This window comes from Primulina eburnea, chromosome 9 (genome assembly GCF_022965805.1).
Source record: "Primulina eburnea isolate SZY01 chromosome 9, ASM2296580v1, whole genome shotgun sequence".
NCBI lineage: Eukaryota > Viridiplantae > Streptophyta > Magnoliopsida > Lamiales > Gesneriaceae > Primulina > Primulina eburnea.
In genome coordinates this window covers 3,114,791-3,131,268 of record NC_133109.1, presented here as the reverse complement: position 1 = coordinate 3,131,268, position 16,478 = coordinate 3,114,791, and the positions used below count along the sequence as shown (strand labels likewise).

Sequence of the window (16,478 nt, the reverse complement as noted above, 5' to 3'; positions counted from 1 at the left end):
CCAGGAGAGCCAATGGTGCTGCGACGTGATGGAAAGAAACACTTCCCGTTTCAGATGTGTACATCCATCGGAAGCTCCTTATACCATCAGTCCGGGCTCCGATTTTTGACCGCATCCAAGCAAAAAAACATGCACCGATCTGAGAACGGGTAGGGAGTATGGAGTGGCGATCATCACATTAATGGCTCGTACTCGATTCTGCGCTTGCTCCACCCGCAAGGCCAGGTGTCTTGGCCCGTCCGAGAGCCGAGCCGCGAAGAAGGACCGCTTTAGGGACAGAACCTCCGATCTCCAACGCTCTCACGGCGTCGCCCAAGAGAGCTCAAGCCAATCAACGGCGCGGCTGCCCCGAGCGGCAGCAGCAGCTTCTCGCCGTGAAAGTGGAGCTGGAACAACTGATTATATCCATACTCGATGATCCCAGTGTCAGCCGTGTAATGAGGGAGGCCAGCTTGTCACGCCCAGCGAGAATCCCTTCAAATTCAGGTCGACTATCATCTCCGGTGGCACATATCTTCCCTGTGCCGAACCGTTGCTTGAACCCACGGCTTCAAACTTTAGGGTACGGTGCAGAAATGCCTGCAGTATTCATCGAAGCTGAATTCTACATAGGAATAATGGTTGTGGCTCGTGTAGCGCGTCCCAATTTATCCAAGTTATGTTATCGTCGAGAAGAAAAGAGCATCTTCTTCGTACAAATGGGCCGCAGGGCAGGGATGCACTCAGAATTGAAAAGGGGAGCCCGAGATCCTCCACAAAATTATGGGCGTCCGATTCCAATTTTTACCACGGTCTCTAAATATCCAAGGATGAATTTGGAAATCTTATATGCTGCTGTGCGATGGACGCCGTGACGTTTGATTGATAAAAAATCACACGTGTGTTATATTTGGGAAACAAATTTCCAAATTGCGAATATAAATACATATATAAATATATAATCATATTTTGGATCTGAGTACTTGGATGTTGCGTGTCGGAGCTTTGATAAATTATTTTACCAAAATATTTCTGCAGGTTCTGCTCCTCGTGGAAAAGAATACTCTCTGCTGATGGCTAACCGTGTGCGTAGCCAAATGTCCCTAAGCGGTTCTAGCGAGAATGACGATTCTGACTATTATTTTTCAGAGTCGGATACTTCCCAACCCCTCGGTGGGTCATGCGTCGGGATTAATCCTGAGACTCGATCTTTAGCCTCATGTGGACTTTCCAAAAGATGTCAGCCATTAAAGAGTCCTTTATTGGAGGATGTCCCTGAACCGGCTGAACCTTTGGGTGATGAATTGGGCGATGCTCTGACTAGTCAAGATCTTGAGAGTTTGCGTGAAGTGCTTAGGATATCATCGGAGTGCGACCTTAAGGTTCCGGGGCCTAAACATAACTGTCACAACCCACCGCCGGGTTATTTCACTATTTTCCTTGAACATTTTACTAACGGTTTGGTGTTTCCTCCACAAACTCTGTTAGTGAACTTGGTCGACAGTTTCGGTATTAGCTTTAGTCAACTATCCCCGAATGTCCTTATAGTCTTTACGGCCTTTTGCCATAAGGTAAAGGAAATTCAAATGCAACCAAGTGTTGAATTGTTCCACTCACTCTTCTCGGGACGCAGGAGTAAACCAGAATCATTTGTTTACTTTCAACCTCGACCTAAATGTAAATTTTTGTCTCGAATACCTTCTCCAAGGAATTTTTGGAAATCCCAATTCTTTTATGCTAAGGACTGCGGGTGGGGAATACCTGCGGTTTGGAGCTCGGGACTTCGGAAGGTTGCAATGACAGAAACTCACCATGCGCTGCAGCTTCAATGCCGAGACTTAGGTCTCTTTGGAGAGTTTTTTAATATTGGGAGTTTAAATATCGCTGGTATATATATATGTGTATATTATATATATATATATATATATATATATATATATATATATATATATATATATATATATCTATTTATATATATATACGAATTTATTTATTTAATTATTCCTTGCTTGTTGTTTCTCCTTAGCCTTTCTTTTCCTTGTTAGCATTATAATTTGTTGTTTTAAATCTTGTTATCTGACATCTCTGACCCATTGTTTATTTGCAGGCAACAAGTTCGACTTGGCAGCGATCCGGGCTCGCAAGGCCGTTGTAGGGAGGCGTTCCCCGATTGCGGGGAATAGCCGAGCACCTACAATTCGCGCGGCTCTAGAATCTCGTGAGATCATCCGAAGAGGGTTCCCTCGAACCCGCTCCGAGCATTTTCGCGGGCCTGAGTCTAATGCGCCAAAGAAAAATAACTTTTCGCCGTCAAACAGAGTTGTGGAGGCTCAACCGTCGAATGGAGGAAAAGAGGATAAAAAACGAGGTCACGAGGTGGCGCAAAAGAAGGATGCTGAAGAGATATCAAAAAATGTCAAGAGGGTCCGTGCGGATGAGCAAGGGACGTCTTCCAAGATTCCGCGTGCCAAGCATATCTTCGTAGATGGGGTCAATCATAAGGAGAAGGCTGACTCTTTTTGGGACTTAGAAGACCTAGAGATTGGGTGGAAGAAGGGACGGAGCATTGTGGGGGACCATGACATGGTCCATTTGGTGTCGTTGCCTACATATTCATTTGCGCACTCTCTTGCGTGGAACTCGTGTCAGGTAGTGTGCTGATTATGTTAGCATCTTGTTGATTTTGTTGGCGTGCTAATTGTTTATTCTACTTGTTGCAGGGTTTGTCATTAGCATGTACTGTGCGAGTTCGGGAGGAAAAATTGCGGAACGATCAAGAGAAGTGGCGAGAAGAGGTTTCTCGGGTGAAGGAGGAGAATTGCCGTCTTGTCGAGGAGAAGAATAAAATCAGTGCGGAACTTCTTCAAGTGCAGAGAAAACTTGCTGACAAAGGAAAAGATCTTGCAATCCTTGAAGAGAAACATTCTGCAGAGTTGAAGACCGGTGGCCAGTTTCTTGAGTCTGAGGCAGGCAAGACTTTTCTGAAAAATGTTGAGGAAAAAAGTGTTCGAACGTTCAAAGCGTCTGATGCCTTTCGCGATGACGTTCTTGATCAGGCCATGACGATTCATGATGATGTGGTGTTGGATTGCCGGGATCAGTTGAGGAAGACTGGACGTGTGCCAGAAGAGGTAGTGATGATGATTGAGCCTAGCGTCTTGGAAATAGGTAGAATCTCCATTGACGATATCCCGTTGGGCGATGCCGAGATGATCGAGGCATTGGATCTTCAGGCTGCTGAAGAAGAAACATAGTATTACGCCGCACTTATCATCATTCTTTATATTTGATTTTCATTCGTTATTATTGTAGTTACTCTATTTGCTTTTATTTTTGGTATTTCCATATGTACTGGATAGTTGTTTGGGAATCAACGCTCTTCATTCTATATATCTGCTGGATTTGTTTATGCGGGAACTTCGTATGTTATGTTAACGCAATGCTTATTTTATACTTGGGAGGGGATCAATCTCCCAATATGTTGTCTCAAGGGGAAGTCCTAAATCCCCATTAAGGGTGGTGAGGTATCCCGGGACTTACGTCGTCGTTGACGTCTTATAGTGTCTGTCATGCTTGCTATCCCGCGAGGTTGGCCAGACCTATTTTTTTTCTTTCGAGAAACCTTTGACGACTACATGGGTATATATGCGACGATCTTAGCATTAGCGCTTGGAGCATTACAAACAACTAGTAATTGCTACTAAAGGAGAGAAAATTGACAGCTTTATTGAAACTCGCAATGGTGGAATTACATGGAGAAAAATGCAAAAACTTAAACAACAAGATTTAAACTTTTATGCTTTTATTCAGCTGCGTCCCTCTACGGGTAAAACTTCCTCAAATTTGCTACATTCCATGGTCGAGGTAGTACTCTCCCATCTTGGTGTTGGAGGCGATAAGTTCCTATCTTGATTATCTCCACTACTTTGTAAGGGCCTTCCCATTTAGGGTCAAGTTTGCCGACGGGGTGCAAGACATCAACTTTCCTCATGACCAGATCGCCTACCTGGAAGGCTCTTGGTTTTACTCGATCATTGTAAGCTCTAGCCATGCGTGCTCTGTATCTCTCTGCTCGGACTGATGCTTCATCTCGCAGTTAATCGATCATATCCAAAGAGGCTCGAAGGGCCTGATCGTTCTCGAGTGGCATGTATTGTTTTACCCTTAACGAGGTCTCTCCTATCTCGGCGGGGGCTACGGCTTCGACACCGTGTACTAGATTGAAAGGAGACTCCCCTGTCGACGTGCGAGGTGTAGTTCGGTACGCCCACAAGGTGCTTGGCAATTCTTCCACCCAATTGCCTTTAGCCTTGCCGAGACGGGTCTTCAGATGCTGCAATATAGTTCGGTTAGTTAACTCTGTTTGCCCATTGGCTTGTGGATTTCCAACCGATGTAAAGAACTGCCTGATAGAGAGACCTCCACACCATTCCTTTAATTTTCCTCCAGAGAACTGAGTGCCATTATCCGAGATCAGCGCTCGGGGAATCCCGAATCTACACACTATGTTTTTTCACAAGAAGCTTATCACTTCTTTCTCCGAAATTTTCGCCAACGCCTCTGCTTCAACCCACTTTGTGAAGTAATCTACGGCAACTATGAGAAATTTTCTCTGTCCCGTAGCTGGGGGAAAAGGTCCTACCAAGTCCATTCCCCACTGGGCAAAAGGCAGGGGACTTTCCAGTGGTTGCAGCAACGTCGCGGGTTGATGGTAGAGATTGGCATGCTCTTGGCAAGCTCGACAGTGCTTCGCCAATTCTAATGCGTCTTTCTTCATGGTCGGCCAAAAGTAACCATGTCGTAAGGTTTTCCCGGCCAATGCTTTTCCTCCTAAGTGGTTTCCACAAATCCCTTCGTGGATCTCGCGGAGAACGTAATCAGCCTTGCTCGGAGTTAGGCACTTCAGAAATGGTTGACTATAGCCTCGTTTGTAGAGCTCTCCATCTATGATTGTGAATCGCGCAGCTCTTACCCTTAGCTTGCGTTCGACGGCAGGATCTTGGGGAAGATCGTTGCGCTTCAGGTAGGTAAGAATTTCGTCTTTCCAACTTGGTTCTTGTCCTTCTAAGCACAATATATTGCATGTGGTCTCTTCTGCTTCCTCCTTACTGATTGTCAAGAAAGTGATCTTCCTACTGTCGATGTTTGTCCAAGAACTAGCTAATTTAGCTAGACGGTCTGCCACTTCATTTTTTGCCCTAGGCACTTGTTTTATGTCATAACTCTCTACAAGAGCGAGTAACTCATTGACCCGAGTCACGTACTCGGTCATCTTTTCCTCTTTGGCTTCATAAGTTCCCTTGACCTGGTTAACGACCAACTTAGAATCACTATGCACCACTAAACTTCTCGCTCCAGCCGATAGGGCCAACTTAATTCCTGCTATGAGCGCTTCGTACTCGGCCTCATTGTTTGATGCAGAAAACAGAAATTTGATAGAATACTGAAATATATCACCTTGAGGACTCTCTAGCACCACCCCGGCTCCACTCCCATGCACGGTGGAGGATCCGTCAACATAGACCACCCAAGTTGGGATGGAGCACTCTGCTTCATTTGTCGTCATTTCAACGAGAAAATCTGCGAGGACCTGTGCTTTAATAGCTGGGCGAGGTTGAAATTCAATTCCAAATTCGCTCAGCTCAACAGCGCACTTAACCATTCGTCCAGATGCCTCTAGACCAGATAGCACTTGCTTGAGAGGGTGATTGGTAAGCACGACCACTTGGTGACATAGTAAGTATGGGCGTAATTTCCTCGTTGCAGTTACTAAGGCTAGTGCTAATTTCTCAATGTTGGTATATCGGAGCTCTGCCCCTTGCAATGTCCGACTGACGTAATATATGGGTCTATGCTCTCTTCTCACATTCACCACGAGCACAACACTGATCGCGTCGGACGAGGTTGCCAGATAGAGCAACAACATGTCCCATGATTGGGGCTTTGTCAGAAGTAGTGGTGTAGTCAAATACTTCTTCAGCTCTTCGAATGCCTGCTGACATTCCTCCGACCACTTGAACCCCTTTCCCTGTCTTAGAATTCTGAAAAAGGGCAGACCTTTGTCTGCAGCTCTGGAAATGAAACGATTCAACGCAATCATTCTCCCCATTAATTCTTGTACCCCTTTCACACTTCGTGGCGGACTCATGCATAAGATCGCCTTTATCTTCTCGGGGTTTGCTTCTATTCCTCTTTGTGAGACCATGAATCCAAGGAACTTGCCACCCCGTACACCGAAAGAACATTTTTCCGGATTCAGCTTCATTTGATACTTTCGTAACATTCCAAAACATTCTTCGAGGTCATCCAAATGCTTGACTGCCTGAACACTTTTCACAAGCATGTCGTCTATATATACTTCCATGTTCCTCCCAATCATGTTTGCAAACATCTTGTTCACCAATCGCTGATATGTTGCTCCAGCGTTCTTAAGTCCAAAGGACATCACCTCATAGCAATAGATCCCTCAATCGGTGATGAAACTTGCTTTTTCTTGATCCTCGGGTGCCAATCTTATCTGATTGTACCCTTGGTGGGCATCGAGAAAACTGAGCAGTTCGCATCCTGCAGTCGAGTCAACCAATAAATCGATTCGAGGTAATGGGAAAAGATCTTTGGGGCATGCCTTGTTTAAATCAGTGAAATCTATGCAAAGACGCCATTTTCCACCGTTTTTTGGGACCAGAACAACATTTGCCAACCACTCCGGGTATGACACAGGTCTGATGTAGTTGGCTCTTATGAGTTTTTCAACTTCTTCGGCTATACGTTTGTTTTTCTCCGGGCCAAAAGACCTCTTTTTTTGCTTAATTGGTTTCATCTGTGGATTCAAATTAAGATGATGGAGCGCGTACTCAGGGGGTATCCCAAGTAATGGCCCGTCACCCCAGGCGAATGCATCGGCGTTGCGTTGCAAGAAAGCTACTAAAGTGCTCTCCACCCCTTCTGACAGATCGGATCCGATCTTGAGGGTTCTTTTCGGGTCACCTGGTACTATTTCAATGCGTTTGAGAGCCTCCGCTGCGGTCATTCTTTCTCTATCCTCTGACTCTCCCTCTACGAGGTATACTCCATTGTCGCTTGAATCTTGCTCAAGCTTTTGCTTCTTCCCTTTTATGGAATCTATCCCCGGGCCTTGCCTCCTCCGAGTTTCCACCGCGTCTTGCAAAATAAAAGCATGACATTCTCTAGCAAGCCTGCTATCTCCAACTGCTTCTCCTGCTCCGTCAGAAGTCGGGAACTTCAATTTCATGTGATAAGTGGATGCGATGGCGCGAAACAAGTTTAGGCTTGGACGGCCTAGTATTACGTTGTAGGCCGAGGGAGCTTTCACCACTAGAAACTTTACCATTTTCGTGCTCCGCCTTGGATAAGATCCCAATGAAATGGGTAAAATAACATTTCCCATGGCTTCAACCACCTTTCCTGCAAAACCGACGAGAGGTGTTTTCACTTGCGCTAGCTGGACATTGCCTAGACCCAGCTTCTAGAATGCCTCATGAAAAATGATATCTGCTGAGCTTCCTGAGTCTACCAATATTTTTTTCACCCAAAAATTAGAAATCGTAGCAGAAATTATTAAGGCATCGTTGTGTTCTCCCCGAGGGGATTCCAAATCCTCACCCCCAAAAGTCATGTCAACATCTGTCATCGATACCTCGTTTATCGGCTGAATCGCGGCTAAGTGCGAGGAAGTGTGATCTGTTCTGGCGGCGCGCGCGAGATTTTTTCTTGCACGGTTTGAATCCCCGCAAGCGGGCCCTCCAGTTATGACAGATATGATGCCCCCAGTGGGCAGGTTCTCATCTCTATGCTTGGTCTTCTCGCTCATTTCACCTTGCTCCTGTCTCTGCCCACGTGGACGATCGTCGTCACGGCGCCTATTGTCTCGCTGCTGACCGCGACGCCTATCCACGTAGTCGTTTAAATATCCTCGCTTGATCAACTTTTCTATCTCAGCTCGAAGGCTGAAACAATCTTCGGTGGAATGACCTTTATCTTTGTGGAAACGACAATACTTGTCAGATCTCTGACGCTTAGGATTTTCCTTCATTGGACGCGGGGGTTGTAACAAACCCTGTTGCTCTGCCACTACCAGTATCTCTGACAAGCGTGCCTTCAAAGGAGTATACTGGAGCCGTGGGCTTTGAGCTATTCGCTTCTCCTCTCTTCTTACCGGCCTCTCTTCTTCCCTTCTTCTTTTCCCCAAGTACCGCGGCTCGATAGCCTCCTCTATTCGTATATATTTCTCAGCTCTTTCCAACAATTCCTCCAATGAATTAGGGGGTTTTCCAGCTATCGATTCCTTGAATTTCCTGTGACGGAGGTTCTGCTGTACTATTCCGGCTAACAAGTCATGGTTAACATGAGAAACTTCATGCACAGCCTGCGAAAATCGCTGTACATACTCTCTCAGGCCATCTCCGTCTTTCTGAATTACAGTAAACAAGTAAGCTGCAGTTTTTGGGTACTTCTTATTGATAGAGAATTGGTGGAGGAAACGCTGAGTCAGGTTCTCCAAACTATCTATAGTCCCTGAGGGGAGCTTGTTGAACCAAGCAAGCGCTCGGCCAACTAGCGTAGTTCGGAAGATCTTGCGGTAAGCGGGATCGCTGATATCGTATAAGTCAGCTTTCGCATAAAATTTGTCGAGATGTTCTTGCTGGTCGCCTGTTCCATCATACTCTGGCAAGTTGGGGATTTTCATTCCTGCTGGCAATGACTCAGCCAATATGGCGGTGGTAAAAGGGCTCCGCCGAGCAGGTAAGACGGCTAGGCGGCTATCTTGTCCACTCAAAGTGCGCGATCCTTGTGCGTAAGTAGGGAGCGTGACACTTTCTCTATGTTTATGGGGTCGATGTGTTCGACCATCTGATTCAGCTTCTTTGTGTGTCCCATCCTTGTTCCCTAACGTATTGTCAGGGTCATGAGAAGATGAATTGTCTCCAGGAGTTGTCTCACCGGTATCAGTATGTTGGCGGTGCGCTAGCGCCTGGGCCACTGCTTCGGCCGCCGCGCGAGTGGCTGTCTCTTTCACCAAGGCCTCCAACGCTTCGCGGGTGATAAGCATCTCTTGTTGCAGAGGAGGCTGAGGCGGGCGTCCCTCCCTAGTAGCATCACGAAAAGAGTGCGAACGAGTGTGCATCCTCGAGAGACGAAGTAACTTTCCCACAGACGGCGCCAAGCTGATGTAGCTAAAATAAATGAGTCGCGTAGACTGCACACGCGAGATCTGACTGGTTAATAAACTTGCCCACTTGGCCCGTAAACGAGCTCGCCTGGCTGGTAAACGGATCCACGTAGACAATACACGGTTAATTGATGGGTGTCACCTGCGTCACGAACACTCGTCAGGAAGCGCCGGGAGGATTCCCGGCGTAGGCACTCCGACGCTCAAGTCAGTAAACAATTCAGAGAAAACTCAGAGAATTCAAGAGCTTTAGAGGAAAAATGAGAGCATACCTTCAATAATGAGAGACATCCCCTATTTATAGGAATTTCGAGAGTACCTAGTGGGCTTGGGCCTTTACAAGCAATTTGGGCTTTAACATTGAATTGACCAACTAATACAATTACTAATTGGACTATCACCAAATTATTCACCAAAAATTAAATATAATTGGACATTACCTATCAACAAGAATTGCTGAATATATATCTCGATTAATTACACTGATAACACTAAGTTGCCCACTGAACATGAGACTTTGCTGAAACAATCAGCAATCTCTCGTTTCAGCAGCCATCAAATAGTGTAATTGGTTTGACTTCATTTCCTCTTAATTAACCTTTTTAGGACAACCAATTGGTTATTTATTTTCAACTATTTAAATATTTAAATTTTTTTGTTTTGAAAATCCGATATTTACTCATTTTAGTTATTTCTTTCAAACTTTTGATTATTTACTTGTGTGAATTTTAAAATTCAGTATACATATACTATTTCACCACCCATCTTCATTTTACTTTACTCTCAGCAAAATTTTTGAATTCTTACTTTCAGTAATATCTGCATTCTTGCACATTTGATTCATATCTTATTGTCTTTCAAGATCTGCTACAGTGGCAGCTTAGAGGATGAATGCTACTCAATGAACTTTGAATTTGTCTACGGATTGGAAGATGCTGCGATGGTGGGAATGTTCAGAATATTAGAAAATACTAGAATCCATCCATTTCTCAGTCTTCCAGTGGTTATCTATGAAGACATTTTATTGGATTTTTATGCCTAGGCCACAGTAATTGCTGAGAAATAGGTTTCATACTCATTTATTGGGCAGGTGTATTTGTTCGATGAAGCTCTGTTTATTTTTAATTTATCTCTGCCTACTGAAGGACTCTCAAACTTCTCCAATCTATCTTCTTCTATTAATTCTCTAATGAAGCTGAAGTTCTCACTCCGTTTCTTGCAAAAAGAAAGAAATGGAGATGGAATACCATGTTCTCATGGATGTCATACAAAAGCCTCTACTAGTGAAGCTGGATTCTTCGATGCACCAAAGAGAAGTTTCTTGTTTTGATTGCTATCATTGCTGGTACGACGATCAACTTGTCTACAGTAATGTTCAAAGTTTTAGTGGATATGATCACCAAACACTCTACTGTAATTGCTGTTCAGATCAGAAAAATGATTACTGTTCTTGGAGTCCAAGTTTATGATGCTCAGGATTGGAATAAAACCAAAATGATGGATGCTGCAAATGTTCTTGCTATAATACCCAAGATTTCTGTCATTCGAACCGATTCTATCTAGCAAGAACTTTGTGTATGATATATACCTTCGTCTCAAAACTCGATCCATGATGTCATCTATGCGGATGGGGATTTCCTCAAATTTTAGGTTCTCCTTCTGATTCTCTTGAACATATAAAGGTTTTATTTCAAGCACATGACTTGGATCAGATATGTATATCCTTATTTGTGATACGTGGAAAACTGCATGAATTCTAGGTAGGTTGGGCCGCAAAGCCAATTGGTAAGTTAGCGCACCCACCTTCAGTATTTCAAAAGGTCCTATGTATCTTGGATTCAACATTTCTATTTTGTTGGATCAAATTACTCCTTTCATCGGATCTATCTTTATATTGACTTTTCTTCGAATTAGAATGATAATGGTCTTCTTTTTAGGCCTGTGCAACTTTTCAGATGATCCTGGTCTACCTTGAGTCGTTTTTCTAATGATATTGACTTTATCAACGGTAGATTGAATGAGTTTAGGTCCAGTGATGGTTTTTTCTCCCACTTCATCCCAATAAAGTGGTGTAGACATTTTCTCCCGTAAAGTTCTTCATACGGAGTCACGTCTAAACTGCTTTGGAAGATGTTATTGTAAGCAAATTCTACCAGAGGTAAGCAATCACTCCAATTTGAAATAAATATTATGCATGGCCACAACCATCTTCTATTGTTTCAATAGTTTTCACTGCCTTTGCGTCAGTCTGTTGGTGGTATGATATACTAAGTGTTTTTTTTTACCCATTTCCTCTTGAAAACTTTTCCGAAATTTTGACGCGAATCTCGAGTCTCTGTCAGAGAAAATGTTGATCGAGATTAGAGGGTTTCCAATTTATCCAAATTTTACTTCATGCGTTAGGGTAGAAAATATGTGGATTTAGTGAGTCTATCCACAATCATTCATATCTCATCGTGGCTCTTCGTGATTTTTCTATCCCACTAGAAAATCCATGGAAATATATTTCCATTTTCATTCTAGAATTTCCAATGGTTTAAATAAATCACGGGGACTTTGGTGTTCGAGTTTTATTTTCTGACACACCAAAAGTTTGGAGCCAAAGTCTGCTACATCCCTTTTCATCACACTCCACCAAAATATCTTATTTAGCTCCTTGTACATTTTTTTGATTCCATGATGAAAGGAAAGCTACTTGTGTACCTCTTACATGATTTTTTGCCGTAATTTTTCAACATTTGGCACACACAGTCTATCTTGCATCCAAAGAACGATGTTGGGGACTATATGATATTCATAAATTTCTTCTTCCTTGATTCAACTTATGATTTTTGTCAGTTTAGGATATTTGTTCTAATTTAGCTTGATTCTCTCATGCAGACCTGGTTCAATAGATATAGAAGTGAGTATCATCTTTCCCATGTTCTTGCGACTCAGAGCATCAACTACTTTGTTGGCCTTTCCCAGGTGATAATTTATTGTCAGGTCATAGTCTTTAAAAAATTCTATACACCTTTTTTATCTCATATTCAATTCCTTTTGTCTGAACAAATATTTGAGACTCTGATGGTCAGTGAAAACTTTGCATTTATGTGACGTCTCGAAAATTTGAGGTCCACATGAACCACATGTGTGCAAGTTATTAAATTCCTTATGTATTTTTCTAAATGGTTTTAATGCATGTTTATTTCATTAAATTGGGTTTTAATTCATGATTTATGAATTTTTATTATTTTAAATTATAATATGTTTAGTTGATTCACGTTAAAACGTTTTCCTTGAGTTTTATGTCTCAGGCGATTATTCGAGGCGGGATCGAGGAAATGAGACCGGCGACGATTTAGGCGATTTTATGATGCGGTATTTTTATTTTAAGTTAGGAAGGGGTATTTTGAATAATTTATTTAGTTTTAGTATTTTAAAGCCTATATTATTAATTTAGGAAGTTTAGAATTTTAAGACTTTTAAAGTTGGCATTTGTGCATTAATTTTAAATTAAGAGAATTTATTAAAAGTTAATAGTGGATTAGCATCTTTTTAACATTTTAACTAGCATTGTTAAGGAGCAACTTGATTAGCCTTCTACTTAGCATTTTAATAGGACAATTAAACAATTAAATTACCTAAATTTTACCCAAACACACGCACACACACCACTAACACACACTTACACACGTTAAACTCACACAACACACACATACACATTTCAATTGAATATTTTGATAAGAAAACTTTAGGGTTCTTGGTACTACAGCAGCCGCCCCTTCCCCTTTATTTTCCAACTAGTTTTCGGAGCTTTTATTGCAAGATAATCGAGCCACCATCGTCCCGGATCAATCCTAGCGCCATCTCCGCTTCGGTATCGTCGTTACGGTATTTTTAAATATCAAAAGGCACGTATATTCTGTTCTTTCTGCATCGATCTTGTCATATTATGTGTTGTGTTATTTTTATGCGTAAAAATATATGTGTGACGTTCGTCGTTTGAGCAGAAAACGATTCAGATCAGTTTTGAATTAATTTTAGATCTAAAATCACGTTTTTACTTTCTTTTTAAATACTGCGATTTTTCCGTCGGGATTATGAGAAAACTTTCAACTAAGAAATTGTAGAACGTTTTGATGCCTTCGATTTGATATAAAATTCGAGATTTTTGGATAAAAATTGAGTGAGTTATGGCGTTTTCGTGGGACTGCTCAAACTGCGTTTTCAGAAAAGTTATGATATTGATGTGCCCTTCAAGTCTAATTGTTGCAGGCTTCGTTGGGGATCGACGGGTGATCGTTGTTGCTTATAGGTATGTTATTTATGATGTTGGGATGTTTATTGAAGCATCGTTTCTTGTCGTTAGGTGCTTGAGAGATTGAATGTCGTATAAAACCGTTTTGTGACAAAAAGTCTTGTTCACGGGTTTTGTTGGGTTGATTGTGATGTATGGTTGTTTTGGGACAGTTGTATAGGCTCGAGTCATTGATTTAGTAGCCTAAGATGAGCTCGTGATGTTGATTATTGGGTTGTACACCGAGTTGAGGGAGTTAAGCACAACAGGTTCGGACTTTTCGTGAGCTTCTAAGTCGCGTAGGTACACGGAGGTCTACACGGACCTTGACACGGGGTCCGTGCCTTTGTTTTCTTCGCGGTGTCAAATTTGCGCACGGACATGGACCCTCACACGGATGCAGGCACGGGGTCCGTGCCTTCCCTTTTCTTCGAGACACCTTTCACCGCACAGACACGGACTTGTCTCCGGATCCCGACACGGGGTCCGTGCCCCTCTTTCTTCCGGGCATTTCCTTTGCAGTAGGTAGACGGACCTGTACACGGGCCCGGGGTCGGGATCCGTTTACTCACGTTTTCGGGAAAAATAATATTGTTGCTTTTAAGATTGATGTCCTGGTTTAGTGCAAGGGTTATCAAGGTCATGTCATGGAAAATTATAGAATGTCCTAAGTAATGATTGAACTCGAGAGTAAGTATGATTTCTACGTTAAGTTATGCAAGTTAAGTATGCAAATTCAAGCTAGTATGTACAGCAGCGACGGCCCCGATCGAAGTCCAATGAATCCCTCAACGCCAAGTAATTATGTATGACGTGCAAGAAAATATTTTAAGTTTTTGAGGTATGCTAAATGTCTTGTGACCAAATTATGAATGGGTTTAGAAGTCGGTGAACGTGGCCGAGGACCTCTCCACCCTGTTAAATTATGAACGGGTTAGATCGTGGTTGGAAAGCGTTAAATTATGAACGGGGACCAACCAGCCCGTTAAATTATGAACGGGGATCTCATGTATGTGGCAGTGGATACGTCCCTATCAGCCCAGTACTGTGGTTTGTCTGATCAGGCGTTTATTATGTATGGGTCACTTGCTTTGAAACATCCTCTACGCAAAATGATGAAGTATGTATGTTCAAGTATGCAGCACGTTTACGAAAAGTTTATGTTGATGGCACGTCTAGTTATGTACGTACGTATGTTCAAGTTCATTATGCAAGTTCAAGTTATGTACGTCCTATTTTAAAGTTGCATGCAATTTTATTACGTAGTACTCGTTATTCCAGTTTATACGTGTTGAGTCTTTAGACTCACTAGACTTGATCGATGCAGGTGACTATGTTGTGGAGGAGATAGGAGGTGGCGACCAAGGGGCAGGCTTGGACTGAGTGGGAGGCTAAACCCGAGGACCGCCCACGTTATTTTAAAGATTTTAAGCATGAGAATATTTATACTCTGATTTTATGTTTGATGCGAGACGATTTGAGCAAGATTATCTTTTAACAAAATTTTATCGGTGAATGGATGATGTAGTGACGACCGTATTGACTTTATTTTCACACTCAAGAAAATTTTTAATTTTTCCGCAAATTTTAAGCATGGAAAGTACGGTACGTTACAATTTAGCATCATATATTTAATACCTCCAAATCATTAGAACGTACACTACCGCAGCTAACTCGAGATTGTTTGTAAGGTAATTCTTCTCACAGGGTTTCAATTTTCTTGACGCGTATGCAATCTGTAACGATCATGGACCATTAGGCTGAACCAACAAAGGCCTCGGCCCATATCCACGCACCACTACTGGTCATGGGTCGTTAGAATGGTCCAGGGCCATGCCCACGCACCCTCACTCATAGAATATCTCATTCCTGGAAAGTGGTTTCTTTCGCCTCCCCCAACACTTGAACCCAGGACCTCCAGGTATAATACCTAGATTCCTAAGTGTTGGTACCAGTTGAGCTACTGAAACGTCTACCGTTTTAAAAATGTGGAAATATATTTTTTAAAAAGCTCGCAATTACAAAATAACATTTAAAATGATCGTATTTATTTGCCAATAAAAGTAGCGCAATTTAAAAATAACTAACATCATCCACAATCAACGTAAACGTAAACGTGAAAAATCGACAATATCACCCACGTATAAAAATGTGTAACTCCTCTCAAACACGTGAATCAATATGCGGAAAAATAATGGTCCTCGGGTCGTGTCACCGCACATCCCACCTGTCTACTCAGTCTTCGGTACCTCTGGTCCCCTGATCAAAATACTCACCTGCATCACACACCTCTATTGAGTCTAAAGACTCAATACACCTGTAACAGTAATAACAAGTACATATACGTAGCACACAGCAGTGAAAAATAGCATAATCAACATACATTCATGAGCTTAAAAACATGAACATAAGCGTGTCGTGTAAAATCGTAATGTGTCAAAAGATGTCTCATCATGTTATCATATCGCATGCGTAACCGTGACCTGTCAAAACATGGTAATAGCATGTATCATCGTATCAGCATATACGTGTCAAAATCTTAATTTGAATTCCATTCATTAGCTGTGACTTTCGTATCATCATGTCAGTCGGTGGATCCATCAACGTGTAACCGCGGTACCGGATGGCGGAGGACATCAGCGACACTCTCACCCGTCAACTAAGCCCGGGCCTATCATATCATGTCAATGGAAATACGATCGTCAGCCTTCCTCTGGGGCCTTCTCCCGTCACGATAACTCCAATCATATCATCGTATCATCGTGTTAGTCACAACTAAATCACTTCCTTCAAAACGTGTCATCATATTCATCACTTAATCAAAACATGCATATACGTAATTTTTCCTTTAAACCAAGCATGTATCGTATTTATCATAATTGCGTAAAAATCGTAAACATGATGCATAAACATTTAAAATATCATAAATTTGTGCTCAGGGCGCTGCCAGGACCAAATCTCACCCCGGATGCAAAATGAGTATTTTGCCCCTGGAAACCCAAAAATTATCGTTTCAACCCTGGACCTCTA

General features: G+C 42.5%; 3 protein-coding genes across 3 annotated transcripts; 1 reads left to right on the top strand and 2 right to left on the bottom strand.

Moving 5' to 3' along the window:
- Positions 1-437: 437 nt before the first annotated feature.
- Positions 438-3,341, top strand: LOC140842130 (uncharacterized). Its single transcript, XM_073209941.1, has 4 exons — positions 438-660; positions 1,018-1,866; positions 2,087-2,628; positions 2,700-3,341. The coding sequence occupies exons 1-4, from the start codon at positions 438-440 to the stop codon at positions 3,231-3,233; spliced, it is 2,148 nt and encodes a 715-aa protein (XP_073066042.1). The 3' UTR covers positions 3,234-3,341.
- A 3,104-nt stretch (positions 3,342-6,445) lies between these two features.
- LOC140842128 (uncharacterized) lies at positions 6,446-7,330 on the bottom strand. Its single transcript, XM_073209940.1, has one exon. The coding sequence runs from the start codon at positions 7,328-7,330 to the stop codon at positions 6,446-6,448; it is 885 nt and encodes a 294-aa protein (XP_073066041.1).
- A 135-nt stretch (positions 7,331-7,465) lies between these two features.
- On the bottom strand, positions 7,466-9,124 carry LOC140842127 (uncharacterized). The gene has a single exon (XM_073209939.1). It carries the CDS (start codon positions 9,122-9,124, stop codon positions 7,466-7,468), a length of 1,659 nt encoding a protein of 552 aa, XP_073066040.1.
- Positions 9,125-16,478: the final 7,354 nt, after the last annotated feature.